General features: G+C 33.5%; 2 protein-coding genes across 2 annotated transcripts in view; one reads left to right on the top strand and one right to left on the bottom strand.

The window, feature by feature from the left end:
• Nucleotides 1-5,596, bottom strand: part of ATPCL (ATP-citrate synthase) — a 122,185-nt gene extending 116,589 nt beyond the window's left edge. The window contains exon 1 of the mRNA XM_089644011.1: nucleotides 5,476-5,596. The gene's annotated coding sequence lies outside the window, so the exon portion shown is untranslated. The remainder of the gene's footprint in view (nucleotides 1-5,475) is intronic.
• A 1,943-nt stretch (nucleotides 5,597-7,539) lies between these two features.
• LOC149414130 (uncharacterized) overlaps nucleotides 7,540-19,987 on the top strand; it is a 55,204-nt gene continuing 42,756 nt past the window's right edge. Inside the window, exons 1-2 of the mRNA XM_089644015.1 lie at nucleotides 7,540-7,861; nucleotides 16,142-16,443. Of these exons, the coding sequence (XP_089500141.1) occupies nucleotides 7,662-7,861; nucleotides 16,142-16,443 (502 nt within the window). The 5' untranslated portion in view covers nucleotides 7,540-7,661. The remainder of the gene's footprint in view (nucleotides 7,862-16,141; nucleotides 16,444-19,987) is intronic.

Below are 19,987 nucleotides of genomic sequence, written 5' to 3'. Positions count from 1 at the left end.
ACTTCTGCTACCATTCACATGTGCATCATATATCCTCCTTACACTCCTATCTTCGCTCATTCGCTCTACATGCCCAAACCATCTAAGCGTCCCTTTCTTGATCTTACTCATTACGCATACATCAGCCTTGCACTCTTTGCGAATCTCCACATTCCTCACACGATCAAACATGGTTTTATCACACATACGCCTCAGGGATCTCATTTCAACAGCATTCAATATTTTTTCATCCTTTCTTTGCCAGTTCCATGCCTCACTTCCATACATCGGGGTAGGTACCAGCACTCCATCGTGGACTGCTAACTTCGCTTCTTTGGACAATTTTTTGTTAGCACCAACTGCGTTCAGTCCTCCATGAATGGAGTTACCTGCATTTACCCTTCGTTCAATATCTCTGTCAGCCTTCCCATCTCTCTAGAACATACTTCCTAAATACACAAACTCATCCACCTGCTCCAAGTATTCCTCATTCACAGCTATATTGCACACTGTTTTCGTACTCTCTCTTTCAAACACCATTACTTTAGACTTACTTACATTCATCATTAACTCATTCTTCATGCATCTTGGTTCATCCTAGACACGAGAGACTGTAGATCTTCCATACTATTAGCAATCAGCACCGCATCATCAGCATACAACAGGCAACATACTTTCAGATTAACTAATACAAAACTATTATTCTAGTACAGTGAAAAGTAATCAGTAACTGGAAACAGTAAACACCTGACTTGGAGAATCTGCGCTGAGATGTTTGCATGTTTTAGATAAAGGGTGACAGATTACGCTATACGCATCGAAGCGTTTCGTATAACTAAATACAATCTTATTTTCATATCTATCCTTAACCTAAAAACATTAAAATGTATCTACTTTGCACTTTTACAAGCAATTGCTACATATGGGATGGAGAGGTTGTGCATCTTCAATTCTCCGTCCCATGATTTTAACTCAAAAACTATTGCTAAGTATAATATTCAAATGCCACCCGTCACACCCATCAGAGCCCCACTTTTCAAAAAATGTATAACCCTAGATATTCGTCAATTATACATTAAGAGGAAGCTACAAGCCAAAAATGTGTATATTCTTGGTATACCTAATATTGTAGGTAATAGGCATTAAAATCACTTGACAAACGGAGTCTAGAAACGTTCGATTTCAAGCATAAAACTGGTATTTATTTATTTTGTAAATAATTTTTTAAGAAAGCAAAAAAAGTTAATCAAGTGAAACTGTCACAGATAATCTTAGCTATAATACTGTATTTTTTAAAAGTTGTTTCCTTTACGCGTTCATATATTTTCCAATAAAAAATATTTTTTTTAGGACTTTACATTTATATATTTTTATACATTTTACTTATTTTTTTTATTTCATATATATCCCGTTAAACTACAGTTAAGTAGTTTGTCAAACAGGATTTTTATTACAACTTTTTACAGATTACAACTTAGACCTTAATTTATACAATAACAATAAACTATGTTTTCAGCAAATATCTGACTCTATTTGGAAATTCACATTTCTTAATATTACCAGGTAGCATATTATATATTTTAGGCACATTATACTCAAGGGTTCGCTGTCCGTATTTATGATTATGTTTAGGTACAAGCATGCCTTCATTCTTTGTGAACCTAGTATTGTGCCCATGTTCAATAATTATTGAGTAATTTATTTTTTTATTAACTACTAAAATATATATTTTCTCAATAGAAATGTATGAACGCATAAAAGAAACAACTTTTGACCGGATAAATCATCAAAATGATAATTCATCACATCTTTAAAAAGTTATATAAAGTCATGGAAAGTGATGAAACAAAAACATTTTTAACTGGGTTAAGTAGGTTAGGTTAGGTTAAAAAAATTAATCGTTTTTAATTACTTTATTTCACTTTTTAAAGGTGTGTTGAATTGTCACTGTGTTGAGTTATCATGAAACCGATTCCAACTATATTAATAAATAATATTTACAATAATTGTGTGAATGTATTATAATTAAAAAATAATACTTTTAAACCCTGAACGAAAGAGAAAACCCGAAAATAACCAGATAATACAAAATAAATGCTAATTTCAATAGAATTTGGGTAATTTGGTAGGCAGAGAGAGTTGTAGGGAAGTTGAACGTCTATTGTGGGTATTTTAGAACACATGCTTTGGAAACCCTGGCCATAGTCTCACTGGCTACCGAATATTAAAAAAAACATATATACTAGGGTGTCCCAGGACATAAGGAAGAATTTTTTTTTCATGAATTTAAATATGCATACCCTCTTATTTTATTCCATTTGATCCCAATAACTCATATAATAAATATTATTTTGATCAAACTCCGGCAACCCGTGCCGACTTGATGCCAAACATATGGTACAGAGTTAATATGGAAGGATTTTCAACTTTCATTTTTGTCGGATAAATAAAATTTAAAAATGCACTAATGTTCAATTATGTTGTAGTTTATATTTAAAAATGGTTTATTGATTAAATTTTTTCTTCATAGTTTGTTTTTTACAGTCAGGATAAATCTTCCGGTGTTCCTAAACGCATCGTAACAAAAATTATTTTTGTTCCTCTTTGACCGTGAGATTAAGCAATGAAAATCTTGCATTAACATAACAGTTCTTTCAGCTGTATCATTCACTACCCTCAGCGGCGACACCTTCTTTCTGACTTCTTGATACAAAGCATTATTTGACCACATCGTAGGGAATTCGTTAAGAAAACTGGCATCTGTGTTCAGACAATCAAACAAATACTTGCTCTTAACTGAAATGAAGTCGTAAATATTTTTCTCTGAAAAAAAAGTCATTAAATTATGATATGAACAAAAACCTCAATACAAAACATAATTAAAAATACTTAATAAACTTACCATACAATTTACCATCAATATCTTCCTTCGATGGGATGTAACGTTTGTCATGTTTGATAAATTTTTTTTTGATATTTCGAGCATTTTTATTTTAGTTGTTTGATCCACAGTGTCGTCAAACAGCGATAAAATAGATCCTTCATCGGTCAAATACCATAACTGCTTACTGAACAGAAATACAGCTGCCATTGAGATGTTTTCATCAATTTTTTCTTAAGCCTTCATCGATTTCAAAAAGCACAAGTCCTGGTAAGGTGCTTTAACTGCTATAATACATTGTAACCATGGCTTGACATAGGATGTTACTATGAACAGGCAAACGTCTAAAAGTGCCGCCATATCCTTACCGGTAATTTTAAATTGCGCACAAATTAATGATATTTTCAAGGAATAAAGCGCCTTTTCCATCCATCGAGCACCTGGAGGCCGAATCTTAAATTTTCTCGCTGTATCTCCTCCTAAAACTATCACACAGAGCTCTAAAAACTCTCAATAGTCATCTAAAAGTATTTTTGTTGTCAGTGCAGTACGGTAAAAGTCAAACAAATCATTGATTTCGGAAGCGGTTAGGTGCAATGTGAGATTTTCTCTGTAGCACTGAATTTTATCGGGATCAACATTTTTACAGTTATCTCGAAACTTTTTGAAGAGTGGTATGTCAGGGCTTGTAGTCACTTGACTGATTTTTACTTCAAACACAGCTTAAAAAAACCAACTATGGCTATATTTGGTATATATTGACAGTTAAATTCACTTTCCGGATATTGTAGAACAAAACTTCAAGAACTTGTCCATTAGATGGCAGTTTAGAACCCGATATTTGGTGTTTTACGACTCCTATTAAAAATATACTCTTTTTAGAAGTGCGTAAATCTAACAACATCTTGCCTGAACGAGTGATTTTCGTTTACTAACAAAATAGCAAGTTACTACAAGATCATCAACACGTTTGCTCGCTGGCGTCTTAATGTACAAGTACTGACATCTTTCGATGCAAGTCGGCACGGGTAGCAGTTGTCCAAAGTAAACGAAAAAATTTTTATAAGTGTTTTGTCATTATTAAAACAAAATTAGAGGGTATGCGTTCAAAAATAACAACTTTAATTTTTTTGGGACACCCTAATATATACGTTTCGATTGTGAATAGCCTTCTCTCACGAGGGTGATACTGAGAGTATAAATATTAGTCCCAGAGAAAGGCTGTACGTACCGTAATCGTTCTAGTATATTCGTATTTTTAGTTTCCATACAAGACAATATTTTACGTCAATGACGTACGTACGGCCTCTCTCTGGTACTAATATTATCTGCCATTCTAATTTTCAATTTTAATTAAGTACGTTTAAACATTTTTTCCAGCAAGTGATTAAAAACTTAGTTGAAACGGTCGCAAATTAATTGTAATGTATTCATGTAACCTAACCTATATTACCGGAGTCGGAATAAAGGCGGGAATAAATTAAAAAAAAACTTAACTGTTGTCCTACTTTTTCAACATTTAACACATCTACGGTCGAATATCTTTCCAACAAGACGGAAAAATCACTCCTTCAACGCCAAATCTCTCCCATTTTGCGAAGGTTGGTAAATTAATCGATAAATTGCGATGTTTTCATTGAACAAAAACGACTTCACATAGGAACAAACAATCAATTGATTTACTAATTAGAATTAGTTTTCTTGTAGATATAAAGTTATAGGTGGTTCAATTTTGGACTGTTCTTGTGTAAAGTGCCTACCTAAAGATTGAATCGACGATTTAAATGTATATTTTAATTTTACATGACACATCTTTTACTAAATTATCATTCAGATGTGAGGTTTTCGTAGAAGTAATATTACTTTGTAAAATATCAATGTGTGAATAGGTAGACTACTTATGAAATTTACTAATAATTGTTTTTAAACCGGTTTATCTACTAATTATCGAATAAAATAACAGGACATTTTAACAGATCATAGCTTCACTAAAAACACTCATGTTTTAAACAAACTTTCGATAAATTATCGAATAAAATAACAGTATATTTTAAATCGATCATAACATCACTACGGTAAATAAAAAAGTCGCCAGATTTATTCAGCGAATCAACTACCGACTTTCGATGTGTGTATCCATGAAAATGACTTGAATAGTAATAAAGTTTTGTGATTGTGCAATTCAATTTACGTATTTGACAGGTAAGAATTTATTTTATAACAATAAATGTAATGTTCTTCACACATAACAGTCGACGACATCACAACACGTAGACAAGAAAACCTCAAAAAATAATATATTAAATTTTCAGAACAATATTTTTGCACGGTCAATCTTTTGGCATTGCGTGCCATTTCACGCAGTAAAAAGGAATTATAAAAAACGCCGATTCTATCGGTAATAGATTGTTCACTGTTTGGTGTTTACACGTCGTGAATTATTGCAGCGGCGACAGGGTCTCAATGATCGAAAAATCGACCGGTAAAATTTCTATCCAAATTCAGCTGTCATGATCGTCATTCGCGCTGGTGAATTTACATATATTTAACATTCGTGACGCCCCGCGGATGAGAAAAACGCCGTAAAAATAGATTTATAACAGTTAATAACTCACCCGGAATCCTATTAGAAGTGGAATATCACCAAAATTAAAATAATATAACCTCTATTGACTACGCGAGCGCGACGAACGAACACGATGACGGATTGGAACAAACTGAAGTGGCCATTTTTAAAAGTGAAGTATTGGGCTCTATTAGGTGGTTGCGTTTTAATTTACTAGCCACTTGAAATTTTCTAATGCTTTATGGTATAATTTTTGTATACTAAACCGATCATCCGCTGTCGGCAAGGGTAGGCAGAGGGGATGAACTGCTGATGAACTTTGAAATGTTAACATAACGTTGAATTAGAATACGCGTATTTTTTATAGATTATATTGATGTCACATGTAACATGCTTTGTCGGACGTAAAAGCAACACGCGCTATTGTTTTTATATTTGCACAGACAGACAGTCACAGCAACGCGTTGCGGGGTACACCTGGTTTAATAATAATAATAAAACATTCATTTGTCAATAGATTATTAGTTTGTTAGACATTCCTCCATCGTACTTGGCTTGACAAGATCTTTTTTGAAAAAATAATGTGCCATGCCAAGTAAGCATAATAAGCTAATTTATTTATTTTTTTACTCAGCTGTATATTTTTATTTATTTGTGTTGTTATTGCTATTATTGTGTAATGTTATTACTATAAATTAAATCAATTATGTAAATTTACGAAGTAACTCAATTTATCGAAACTATCTGAAAGGTAATTGATAATAAATTAATTGTATTTTTTTATATCAAAATTAATTTTTAACTTTTAAATTTGTGATTCGCGCCAAAACATCGCAAAACATTGGGGCTCACACGGTATTATACTAATACCTACGTAGCTTTCAGACTAAAACGTTGCTGCAGTTTGAGGTGTACTCGTCAGCGCGGTTAAACCGTCGTTGTTACGTAAATTTGAAATAAATTTCTACTTACTCTTTTTTACAAAAACATTAATTTTGGAAGTAGGTAATTTTAGTCGCGGTCGCGCTGTATTTTGAGTCACGTTGTGAGCGGATGGCTTCAATATTACCGCTTTAAATTTAACAAAACCTTCAAAAAAGTCAGGAGATAATGCTAATTTTTATTCTTACCGATGTCTAAAATATACATGCGTTACGATGCAATTTATCCATGTTTCGAGAAGTTTTTACGCAAAAAATGACAGTATATTAACTTATTTTACAACAATTGTGTATATTAATAGACACTTATGAAAATCAAAATCTCCAGCTACCGATAAAACTAAAAAAAACAACCACAAAAATCATATCAGAACCTAACGTCATACAAATACAAAATACAAAACTACGCAAATCAAAACTGTGTGGCAATCTTTCTCGTTTATTTGCAAAGTACGCCGTGTAACAGAAAGAGACGCACAGAGATGTTTAGTTAACACACTGTACAAACACGGAGAACATAGGACGTCAGATTTCGTTCGACCAATAATAGGAGCGTTTGTAGAGTAAAGCTTTTAAATAACACTTCGAGAACGATTTATTAATTCTGAGAGTCTATTTAGAATCGGTATTTTTGGTCTACATGTACATATTATTCAAAAGTCAAAATATTTTTTACTCAACTTCCTTAATGACTTAATAAAGAGGGTTTCAGAGAGAATACATAGACTGTACAATTAACTAATATATGTTATATTTGGTCGATGGACGTCGCTGATTATTTGACACTTTAGTGAATGCAATTAAAGAGTAACCATACTTTAGTTATTGTATTTAATTCATAATTTATTATATTTAAGTTATTGAGTTAAAAACAATGTATTTTTAATTATTTTTTTTTAGTCGTATATTTATTTCGAGATTTACTTGACGTTGATGTGAAAATAACTTAGTATATTGTATTTCATGGTCTATTTTTTAAATCTTTTTATTTATGTTATACTGTTGTTTTCAATTTAATTAATTGACGTTATTAAAAAAAACGTGTAAAGATTGTCCGAAAATAATACAAATCTTATAGGGAAATATGAGCTTTTTATCGGGAAAAAAAAACTTGGCATCTCAACACTGGGCAGATAAATAAAATCCTCGTCTTCTTGTCTATGATAAACAGTTTTTCTAGGTGTTAGAGACGCCGCGGATTTTCGCAAAGTGATAATATTCTTAATTATTTTACGCAAAATACTGACATTGAATCAATAAGTGCATTTAAAACAGATATTTCAGTTGATAGGCCATGGAGGAAGAGTATAATAATGACTCCCAGGATTCTCCGGGGAGCGACAGACATGGAGAAGATGATACGAGGATAAAAGATGGCGACTCAAGTGGAGACCGGAGCCGCAATAACGACGATAATTTCCCTGACAACGACTATCAGGACGACTTTGAAGATGACTTCAGACAGAATAATAACAGAGGAAGAGGGAACTTCAGGTACCCAATTGAAATATTACCTTTATATTGTGTTTTATTGTCATACAAAATACCTGAATGTTTGAGGTTATGTAGCTAGTACAATCTTACGTCAAATATGTGTGAATGTTGGTTGTTTATTACTAAGTTTTTGTGTCATATCGTAAGGATTTTCGTAAATTTTTCGGGATCGCTGGCCACGCTTAATACGATTTTTAAAGTAAAACCTTTTGATTCAACTTAATTACTATAAAGAGTGCAAGGCTGATGTAAGCGCAATGAGTAAGATCGAGAAAGGGACGCCTAGATGGTTTGGGCATGTAGAGCGAATGAGCGAAGGAAGGAGTGTAAGGAGAATATACGATGCAAATGTGAATGGTAGCAGAAGGTAGGGACGCCCGAGGAAGACATGGCACGATCAAGTGCATCAGACACTTGAGTCAGAATAATATAAGAGTATGTATGAATGTGAATGAGGCAAGGAGTGTGTGGTGTGACCGAGTTGTTTGGCGGTCCGTCCTCTCTGCCTACCCCTGCGGGGATAGTTAGTTAGTTAGTTAATTAATTACTATAAAAGGAAACCATCTGCATTTGTGAAATTTTTAATTTTAGTATTCTATTTTTTAATTATGTAAATAATTATGTAAAATGAATATTCGCTTTTGTTAAATGGGATGGCAGCCATTTAAAATAATAATGTTGTTATTCCTGATACTATACGAGTGGCTACAAAAGACATTATTATCATTTACTCTATGCAAATACTCTAGACTGAATGCTGTAGAAATGAGATCCCTGAGGCGTATGTGTGCTAAAACCATATATGATTGTGTGAGAAATGTGGGGATCCGCAAAGAGTGTAAGGCTGATGTAAGCGTAGTGAAATAAGTTGATCAGAAATAGTTGAAATCATTGAGTGTAATAATAATAAATAATAATATTTGCATGATTTTTATAGCGCTGTTTTTGTGCAAAATCTCCTACAAGTATATAATACATTTCTACTATGTTATTACTAACTATATATGGAGATAATATACAGTACAATACTTACCTGGTAGGTCACTTGAGATTAACACTTAATTAACATTATCTAATTGTTTATTAGCGAAATTTAGATACAGGATTTAGGACATAATTGGATATAACTGGACTTTCTCTTAGGAATGGTATATTTAATTTAAGGATACGACAGCTTAAAAAGGTAAGTTTTTAGTTTAGACCTGAATTCTGTTGGACTTGTTATGGATCTTAGTTCCGGAGGGAGTTTATTCCAAGCCTTCGGCCCAGATACTCCGAAAGCGCGATCACCAAACTTAGTATTTGGCTTGCGCTTAGGTTCCATCAGTCTGCCTACAGCTGATGATGTTGCTGATATAAGAGTTGACTGCCTCAGACCAGTGTAAATGCAGGTAACTCCATTAATGGAGGACTGAACGCAGTTGGCGCTAAAAAAATTGTCCAAAGAAGCGAAGCTAGCAGTCCACAATGGAGTGCTGGTACCTACCTTGATGTATGGAAGTGAGGCATGGAATTCTGGCAGAGAAAGGATGAAAGTAGACTCAATGCTGTTGAAATAAGATCCCTGAGGCGTATGTGTAGTAAAACCATGTATGACTGTGTGAGAAATGTGGGGATCCGCAAAGAGTGCAAGGCTGATGTAAGCGTAGTGAGTAAGATTAAGAAAGGGACCCTTAGATGGTTTGGGCATGTAGAGCGAATGAGCGAAGAAAGGAGTGTAAGGAGAATATATGACACAGATGTGTATATTCTTACATAAATCATGTACGACTACCATAATACGAGCATGAGCCTAGTATGGTAGTTGAGTAAATCACCCAAATTGTAATCTTTTAATATTTATAAAACTTAATGACAATAAACTACGACTATGGAAAATAGTGCTGTTTAAAAGGTATGAATGGCAGCCAACTGTCGTAACAAAATAATATTTTGTAGAACGAATAATAAAACATGGACAAAATAATGAAAAGGACATGGTATGGAAAAATAAAATTAAAAAAAAATGCATATTGTTAGAGAAACCATATTAGAAATAAAGATAAAACTGATTACTTTATTTATAAAACATACCTAAATATCTACATATTTTTCGAGTTTGGCCAAAATAGTACCTACCTAGTATTTGCATACAGTAAATGGTTAAAATTCTAGCCACTCATATCAGGAATTCCAACAAAAGAAAATGTCATCAACATAAATCTTCCAGCTGTCATCCCGTACAACGAAAGCGAATTTTCATTTTACGTAATTCTTCTTCTTTCGTATGGTGGGCGGGTCAGAGGGGGACATCTAGGTCTGCGAGCCATTCTAGGGCCTCAGGCGTCGCCAAGTGGACCTTATCCATCCTGCCGGGGAATGAATGGAGCGGGCATTCGTTGACCACATGTTCGGTAGTCTGCACCGCACCACATTCACACATTGCCGACTCTTTAAGGCCCCATCTGTGCATCATGTGGGCACAGCGGCTATGGGAGCACCTTAACCTATTGATGGTGGACCAGGTTTTGCGAGGCAATGAGAACCCAGGCTGTCTCTCGGTGGGATCTTGTATGAGATGGGCATTTTACGTAATTAAAAATTTAAATTAAAAGTTTTCCAAATGCAGTCAGATTCCTTTAATAGTAATTAAGGTAAATCAGAAGGTATTATTAAAAAATTTTTCATAAATATAGAGGCCAGCGATTCCGAATATTTACCATTTTTAATCATAATTTTTTTCTCTCTTAAAAACAGGTTTATCTTGGTACGTACTTATCTAGAAATGTACCTATTTACAGTCACATTGTCACATTTTAATTTAGCGATATAAAAAATAAATGATAGAGTTTAAACAGTGTTAGGAATTCATCATTCTTCAACCACTTAATGCTAGGGTTTTTTAATTTTTATTTATTTATTTATTTATTGACGCCCTATTGGGCTTTTAAGTACATAACAATTACAAATTTCATTTTTAACAACAGTATAAAACAAACAATAGAAAATCGAAATAAAATAAAATGATTTCTCATACATTATTTACATTTAAAAAGTGGTGGACTAATTTGGCTTTAAATGTATTGAAGTTTAAATTAAATATGTCAGCGACATCACTTAGTTCATTGCCCAACCTATGTATTCTTTCTAACACAGAATTCGTAGCGAAGTTATTGTTGTAGAATAAAATATTCCATCTAGTATATTTTGGAGGTATTTGTAAAGATAGCAAATTTATAGTGTCAGAGCAGTCCAACCTTGAATGAAAAACTTTATATAATAAAAGGAAATAAAATATTTTTCGCCTTTCAGATAATTTCGATAAATTAAGTTTGATTGATTTGACCTGATTTTTAAAAAAAAGTATTTAAAAAAAAATCAGGTTTCCTTAAATGTTTTATTCAAAGTTTATACATTTTTTAATTAAAATATAAATAGGAACGAAATAAGCAGCTCAAAAACTTGACCGATCTCAACTGCAGGCAAATTCAAAGTGAGTAAAATACATCACTAACTTTCACAAGCGTTACTCGTTAGAACGCTGCAAGTCGAAACCGGCGAGGGTCACTTGGGCGAGCACAAATTCTTATTTAAAAGCATTAAGCGATTAAAGAAGGAAAAGTCCCCTTTTAAATAGCCAATGTTTAGCACGGATAGTAATAATTGACTTTATAAATAATAATAGTAATAATAATTGGATGATTTGTATAGCGCTACTTTTGTGCAAAATCACCTCAAGGGCGCTGTACAAACTTATAATACATTTCTACAGTGATCTATTATTACTAACTGTATATGGAGATAATATACAGTGCAATACTTACCTGGTAGGTCACTTGAGATTAACACTTAATTGACATTATCTAATTGTTTATTAGCGAAATTTAGATTTTTTTTTTTTAAATTTCTTTTTATTTAGGAAGAAAACAGTCTTACATTAAAAAATTATTACAATAAACATTCATATGTTCTAGACCAATTAAGTTCCATTGATTTAAATGTTGATTTAGTATTTTTATACAGGATTTAGGACATAATTGGAAAATTGGATATAACTGGACTTTCTCTCAGAAATGGTATATTTAATTTAAGGGTATGACAGCTTAAAAAGGTAAGTTTTTAGTTTAGACCTGAATTCTCTTGGACTTGTTATGGATCTTAGTTCCAGAGGGAGTTTATTCCAAGCCTTCGGCCCAGATACTCCGAAAGCGCGATCACCAAACTTAGTATTTGGCTTGCGCTTAGGTTCCATCAGTCTGCCTACAGCTGATGATGTTGCTGATCTAAGAGTTGACTGCATCAGACCAGTGTTTTCCGGGACGCATAGTTCAGAGATGTAGGGGTTATAATCGGTGCTCAAGGCGCTGTATATTTTAGGAGCGATGAACCAGAATGTGGTTCTAGTTTTAGTGAGGGAGCACGCATCCCAGGTTTGATGAAAAGCGGGTGTGAAGACACCAGCAGGTTATTTTTACCATATGTAGCACAAGCTGTTGTCTTAGTAAATAACTGGCTTGATCCAAAGGTTTATGTTTTATTAACACACTTCAGACGGGTATCTTTTGCACCGGAGAACTGCTGGAAACGGGCAAAAATAAAAGTACCGCGCGAATTATAATCTTAAATAATGAATATATTTTAATATAAATTTCTGCACACTAAATCAGCATACCCGAGTTATAAAATGACTGACCGAAAAACTACTTATTTCGTTAATCTTCAAACGCATTTATTTATTTATCGTTTCTTTACATTGTATCTTTTTTTTAAAGTTATAATTTTTAACCTCTCAAGCCTGTGTTGAGGTTAATAATTTTACAAAATATTAAAAAAAATAGTACAAAGATTATAAGAGATTTAAAATAGTACAAATATTAAAAAAAAATAATTCAAATATTAAGATAACAATATTGTTACATTGACGTTTCTGCAAATTGGATACCTAAATGGTACTTATCAGCCTATTCATTACAATATAATACTGTAAACATGTAGGGTGACCATATTTAATTGCAATAAAAAATGTAACAAACTATTATTTTTTTTAAAACAGAGAAGAAAGCAAGAGAGAAAAAAAAAATTTACATTAAAAAAGAAAAGGATGAAAAAATTAACTTATTCAAAATATTATGCCACAATTTAAAAGGACAAAGATGAAAGAATATGTTGGAAATCCTCGGATGGCAGAAATAATTTAACATTCTTTTTAAATGTACACAAGGAATTTGACAATTAAATGTGATCTGGAAGGCTATTAACCCCTCCGAAAATCGCCATGTAAGCACTTTAACTGTCTTAAACGAAATGACATTTTACGAAAACTTTTTGTTATTACCGCTTCACAATTAAAGCTCTATAAATGAAACATTTCTGAACGTAGCCGAATAGTAAAAACTGTTTTAGAAAAGTTACAAAATAAGCTTTCAAATTATTATATTACAAATAAATATTAGCATTTTTAAATATTAAAATTTAGAACGCAAACATTAAAAATAGGTTAAAAATGACTCACGTCATGTTTTTAGGTGAAAATGGTACTAAAATCACAGATTATGTAAACAAAAATATTTATTCTATTGTATATATGTGTAATAAACACTTTTATCACCTCATTTTTTTATCATTTCATATAAAAATATTTTATAAAAATTTAATATGTGAAGCGCGCGGCGCTACCGGCAGACATTTTGCGCGGGTAAAAATGTTGTGTCAATTATGCGACTGTCAGCAGATTCCTGTTTTGTATTTCCATAGACAACTTGGTAGTGATGTGTAGCTTGATCTATAATCGACCTTTTAGTTTTTGTTTGAGGGATGTAACTAAAATAATAACGGAGTAAGAACGATTTCTATGGAGAGACACGCGTTGACGTGTAAACACGCTTATTGTACTTGACTGCTATCGTTATTTTATCGTGTATATCTGCTTACGTTGCTGAGGGGTTAAGTAGAAGTGGAGCCTGGTACAAATAATGTCTCTGCCCAAATGAGGATTTAGGGTGAATTGCCATAAAGTTCAGACCAGAGCCAATTCTTATAGTACGAATTTGTTGCGTTCTTTTCGCAGAACTAATATTGTTAAAAAATCTGCATAGCGTTTGTAGGATAAATAGTTGTTTTAAATTCATGATATTACATTCCTTATAAAGTAACTGTGTAGGATATGTACATTTTTTCTTGTACATAACTTTGAGAATCAGTTTTTGGGCAATTTTAAGTGGTTCTATTACAGTCTTCAGGCAGGAACCCCAGCACACTATATATACGAAAGTAGGCACTGAATTATAGCAAAATACACTGTTTTTAATTTTTCCTTGTCTAGTACATGTCTGAGATCTTTAAAAATATAGATAATTGCTTGCTTATCAAGTGTCAGGTATTCAATAATAATAGGTCCCTTTGTTGAAATACCGATGTACAGGAAAAACTCAAATATAAAAAGGAGAATTGTATTGATTTGATAATTATGTATACATAGTTGGGACCTTTAGAAAGAGATTGGCATATAATATTCATACAAAAGAATTGGATAATTTATTCTTTTCTGCCATTGAAATAAAGTCAGCGCAAAAGGTAAAAATACCCTTCCCGTCCTTAAAGCATCGATGACACGGGGCTAGTTTACAAGCTACAAGCCAGCGAGTTCGCTAGCAGCTTGTAAACTAGCCCCATGTCATCGGCTTTTTTACAATCTGCTAGTTGACTATCCGATTGTAAAAAAGCAGCGAGTAAAATAGAAAGACGGGCTAATTTACTCGCCATTCGCTGGCGTGTTGGCTTATAAGCTAGTTAACTAGCCGTGTGTCATCATCGCTGCTAGTAACTAGTTGCGAGTATCTTTGCGTTTTGGCAGTCAGCAAAAAATGTCAACGGAAGTAGTTCGCGCGGCAGTAGTTATCTTAGCTTATGCTATCAAGAAAGATTTACAACGAAAACTTGGATTTTTCAATTTTATTTATTTCTTTTCTGTATACGTCTTTTATTGATTTTATTTTTGTCTTCAGTTGCTTCACATCCATACCGACAGTTAGTTGTTTTTCGTTAAGTTTAATTAAGAGGTATTTGAAAATTTCATCCTTTACTTTTGTGTTACAATACTCTTTGTCTTTTATATTCCATAAAATAGGGTATTGTTCGTAGATGTTGAGAAACTCTGTAATATCACGCGTGTTCCACTTCATTTTTCAACTTAAAAAAATAAACGATAGAATGCAAACAACACGTCACGCAAAATAACACGTGATTCCAACTCGCTAGCTAGTTCGCTACTGAGCGAGTGGAAAGTTTTGTGTGTCATCGACACTCGCTAACTCGCTTACTCGCTAGCTTGTAAACTCGTCGACTAGCAGCTCGTAAACTAGCTCCGTGTCATCGATGCTTAAGCAACAATCGACCGAAATGGTAGAAATACCTTTCCCGTTCGAAGTGTGTTAAAAACGTATTTAATTGAAACGAAGTGTCATTCCATACAAAAGAAAGTCCAAAATGCCAGCAAAGGGATCGTTTTAAAAGGTGAATTATGAACTTTGAATAAAAATGTTATTACCGTCTATCGCGACAAATGGTTGTTTCTTGTAGTAATTAAGTTGAAACGAAGTGATGATTTTTATAGCACCATTTTTGTGCAAAACACCTCAAGGGCGCTGTACAAGTATATAATACATTTGTAATTCCCATTATCTGTGCCTATATTAAAAGTGCGCAGTCAGGGAAATATTTATGGAGAATTTTTATTAATAATTTTATCAGCTGGCCTATCAGTTTTGAGGTTTAAGATATGAGGTTTAGATCAGCCACCTTTTCTTTCACCCTAATTCCCTCTTTAGTTTTTCTTTCTCCAAATAAGATACTCATTGAAACGTTTTTGGTTAGAGTCCATGTTTGCAATCTGATCTTAGACATCCAAATTGGTAGACCATTTCATAGAAAAGGGGAGATAGCGTGACCGTTTCTCTTTCCGTGATTTGTCAATAAATGAACAGTATACAGGCAACTCACATTTTAATATCACCATTAGTTCTGAAAATAAAATCTGCTTACTAATTACTGTTTTTTTTAACAATGGAGAAGAAAAAAATGCAGATTACTGGCTGAGAAAAACAACTTAATTACAGATCCCAAATCGAGTAAACAATTGTTTCCAAAATGGAATATTTTGTTACACTATCTAGTTAGGCACTTTTACGGTCTCGTAGTTTACATCCAGCTCGTCCAAATGATAACTAGATATTACGTTAGTGCAAGTCTATCTAATTGGATGTCTGAGACTGATGTGTAATTGTGCATTATTTGTGTTTGTAGATTCCAAAACCGCGGACGCGGAGGTCGCGGAGGTCCCCCGCCCGGCTGGATGGGCGGCCCACCGCGCTTCCGGGGTCGCGGCTACGGTCCCGGGGGCCCCCCGAGGCCCGGCGGTCCGCCCCGCGGCCCCTCCGGCGGTCCGCCGCCCTTCTTCCCCCCGCCGGGCGCCCGCGGGCACCACCCGCACCACGGGCCGCACCACGGGCCGCACCACGGGCCCCCGCGCCACGGACACATGGCGCAGCCTCCGCCCAACCAGCCACGCTTTCCACCCGATCATCAGGGGCCTTGGGGACCTCCAGGTAATAAATACTTTGGTATCGTCATGTGAAGAGAACCACGACTGCACAGAATATTACTAATGTGAATTCCACAATGTCAATTTCATATCTCCAATCTCGTCATATGCCGGGACCGCATATGTGAGTGCTGCACATTATCTACGAATTTAAAAAAAAAAAAAATTATGTGCGATTTTGACCCTTATGTATAAGGAATTTGTATGAAGAACAAGGTCACAATCGCTTGGGCTATTCTCGCTCTTTACGCAGCAAATACCGGAATGACTTCTAGCTTTTCAGATTTTTTACAAAAAATTTTTCTATGGAATGCTAACGAAATATTCGCCGCGTTTTTAGTGTCAAAGCGTCTTCTTTCATTATTTTTGATATAAATTGATTGTGGAAATAATAGATTTGAGGTATCATCAGAATGATAGTTTTATCTACATTATTTTGATGTAATTTTAATAATATTTCACCCAAGAAAAGTGATGAAAATTAACTTCGTAAGAAATGTCAAAATTTTTACTTCATATTGAATAATTATATTTTTAGCATTATTTATTTACAGGTTTCTTGTACAAAATAATATTATTAGTAACAACAGTTGTATAAACTACCGAAATCTGAAAGAATCGTTATCATATACTTATTTAATGCGACACAAAAAAAATTTAAGTGGACACTTGACGTTTGATTTTGGAATTAAATTGAGCTTGGAATTTCCTGGCACACCACAGGTGACAATGAGCTCTCAAAGTGAATTAACGTAGAGACACTCAGACCATTATATTTCTTTAAGACTGTCATAGGGTCGGAGACTTGAAATGTATTTCCGCTTTACAATAAAATCCAAATAAATGGAATATTTCTGAACGTTTCCGAAAACTAAAAACTGTTTTTGAAAGGTGATGAAATAAGCTTTCATATTTCAAAGTCAGAAATGCCTAAATAGTATAAAATAATGTCGCTATCCTCGTCTGTATTTTGTGCGCTTAGTTCTTCTAAGATTCTCTAGCTTCTTAATTTCATCTAAATAAAAAGTAAAATTTCAATTTGATAAACTCACATGTCAATAATTTCTTACTATATTGCTATTTTTGAATTATCATATTTGAATATTCTTTTAGTCTATTCTCTACGTTTATATTATTTAAAATATATAGTTTACAACTTCTTGTATCAACCAAGAAAACTTTTCAAATTATTTATAAAGTGCAATAATTAAGTAAAAGTCAAAACACTAGACAAAACAAGAATCACATTTAATAAATCTGCCTATTTCTGACTGTCCTAAAACAGGTAATCTCCTAGTTGGACAGCCAAAGATCACTGTAATACGTAATATGTCGTGTTTTTTTAAAATTAATAAATAAATAAAATAAACTGATTTTCTTCAAAAAAACCAATTGTCTTCGAATACAAACTTAATAATATTTGCTTTACAACTGTTACATCTATTAAAGACCTTGGTGTCTCTCTTGACAGCAAGCTTTCTTTTCGGGATCACATAACTGCAATCGTTAATTAATTAACTTCGGACTTCAAAAACGTAAATACCCTTAGAACTCTTTACTGCTCATTGGTTCGCCCCCATCTTGAATATGCTTGTGTTATCTGGTCTCCTTTTTATGCTGTCCACATTCGACGCATTGAATCTGTTCAACATCGGTTCTTAAGAGGGATTGCTAGGAGGCTAGGATTAGAAAAAGGCAAATACTCATATGATGAAATTGAACTAACTCTAAACCTCTCTCCTTTGGAAGTCCATCGCGAAAGAAATGACCTCATTTGCTTCTTCAAAATTATAAATGGTATTATTGATTCACCTACTCTACTGCAACTCATTCCCTTCAATATCCCCTCGCAAAGACTCAGAAATAATGAACTGCTCTTCCTCAACCATCATTCGACAAATTTGGATATTATTCACCATTGTCCAGAATGTGCAGACTGGTCAACTCAAGTCAAAACCTTAACTTTTTTGGGATAAGTCTGAATGATTTTTGCCGGTCGCTAAACAAATGACGGAATATTATAAGTGTCCTGTGGTCCTGACCCACGGCGTAGTCTTGACTTGATTCGATTTGTCACTTTATTTTCTTATATTATATCTGCCTTATGTCTTTGCTTTCATGTACCTTTGTCTACTCCTGTATTTTTCATTTTACTGTATTTGTGTTATTATTTTGTAATTTGGACGATATCCGTTAATAAATAAATAAATAAATAAACTATGCAACGGAATTTGATAGGGTTTTAACTGTCATTCAGAGAATTTCTGCTGGAAGGTTTATATATATAAATAATACATGCATAGAAATTATAGAAAAGTCTAGCAACGTCAGGTACACGTCAGCTAGTCTATATATATAAAATTCATCCTGAGTATGTTTGTGCTTGTAAAACTCTAAAAGTAGTCGACCGATTTTCATGAAAATTTTAAAGTTTGTTCTTATTAGTGCGAGGAGTGTTTAGAAAGTAGTTTGAATGGTTCAAGAAGTCGGGGACGCCCGAGGAATACTTAACCTCTCAGAAAAAGACTTTTATTTACTTTGTGTTCCTTTGCGAACTGTCAAAACGCAAAAATTTTTGTGTTATTCACGAGTTTTGTTAAAAGCTTCATAACTCACGTTTTGGGAAACGTAGCCTCATTCTAAAAAATGTTTTGGAAAGATTATGAAATTCACTATCGTATTGTTTTGTTATACGTAAATATTTGCGTTTCTAAATATACATTTTCTGAAAATGTCAAAAATATGTAAAAATCGCTGACCATTATTTCAAAGCTGTGAAAAATGTACTTTTTTCTGAGTATCATAAAGAAATAAAACTTTATATATTGAAGAAATATAATTAAAAACTATTGGTCACCTCAAAATATTAACTGTCCAAACCAAAATATTTTTAATAAATTATTTAGAAACGCAATAAATTATGAACGAACAAGATGACAGATCCAATCGACTTAGATAATGCACCTCTACATTCCATAGATATTCTTGAATACAGACGCGTAGCGTTATTCATTATCGATACTCTGTTTTTTAAATCATGGCAATCCGTATACTAGTGATGGAAATAAATCGATTTTTGTAAAATCTCGCGCGTTTACGTGAAAAGACGTACTAATGTCTTGACCGCTATTATCATATTTACGTCTTTTGACGTTCTAATGTTCCGAGTGGTTAACGCAATATCTCTGCTTTGGAATGAGATACGGAGTCGAATTAAAGTGGATGTAATGTAGTTTTTTGACAGTAATATTGTGGTATACAGTAGTGAATTGTGGAAGAAGTCGGAGACGCCCGAGAAATACATTAGCGATGGTAAACATATAATTTTCGAAATATCAAAATTTTAAATGCATGAATGTAAAAGTTTATAAAAAATGGCTCACCGTAAGGCGATGCCATACGTAGTAATGCAAAATCATGTGTTTTTAGTTTGAAAATTTGGTCGCCTAGAAATGTTTCAGATGCTTTAATTAAATACTGCGAGTAGAATACATCTTGGCCTTTGAAATAATCGAGTATTTTTTAGATTAGTCTTTTTATAAGCCCAG

The sequence above is a fragment of the Hesperophylax consimilis genome, chromosome 20, assembly GCF_061612785.1.
Source record: "Hesperophylax consimilis isolate HC1 chromosome 20, BYU_Hcon_1.0, whole genome shotgun sequence".
In the NCBI taxonomy this organism is placed as follows: Eukaryota; Metazoa; Arthropoda; class Insecta; order Trichoptera; family Limnephilidae; genus Hesperophylax; species Hesperophylax consimilis.
Note: the sequence above shows the minus strand (reverse complement) of the source record. Positions and strands in the feature narration are given on the sequence as shown.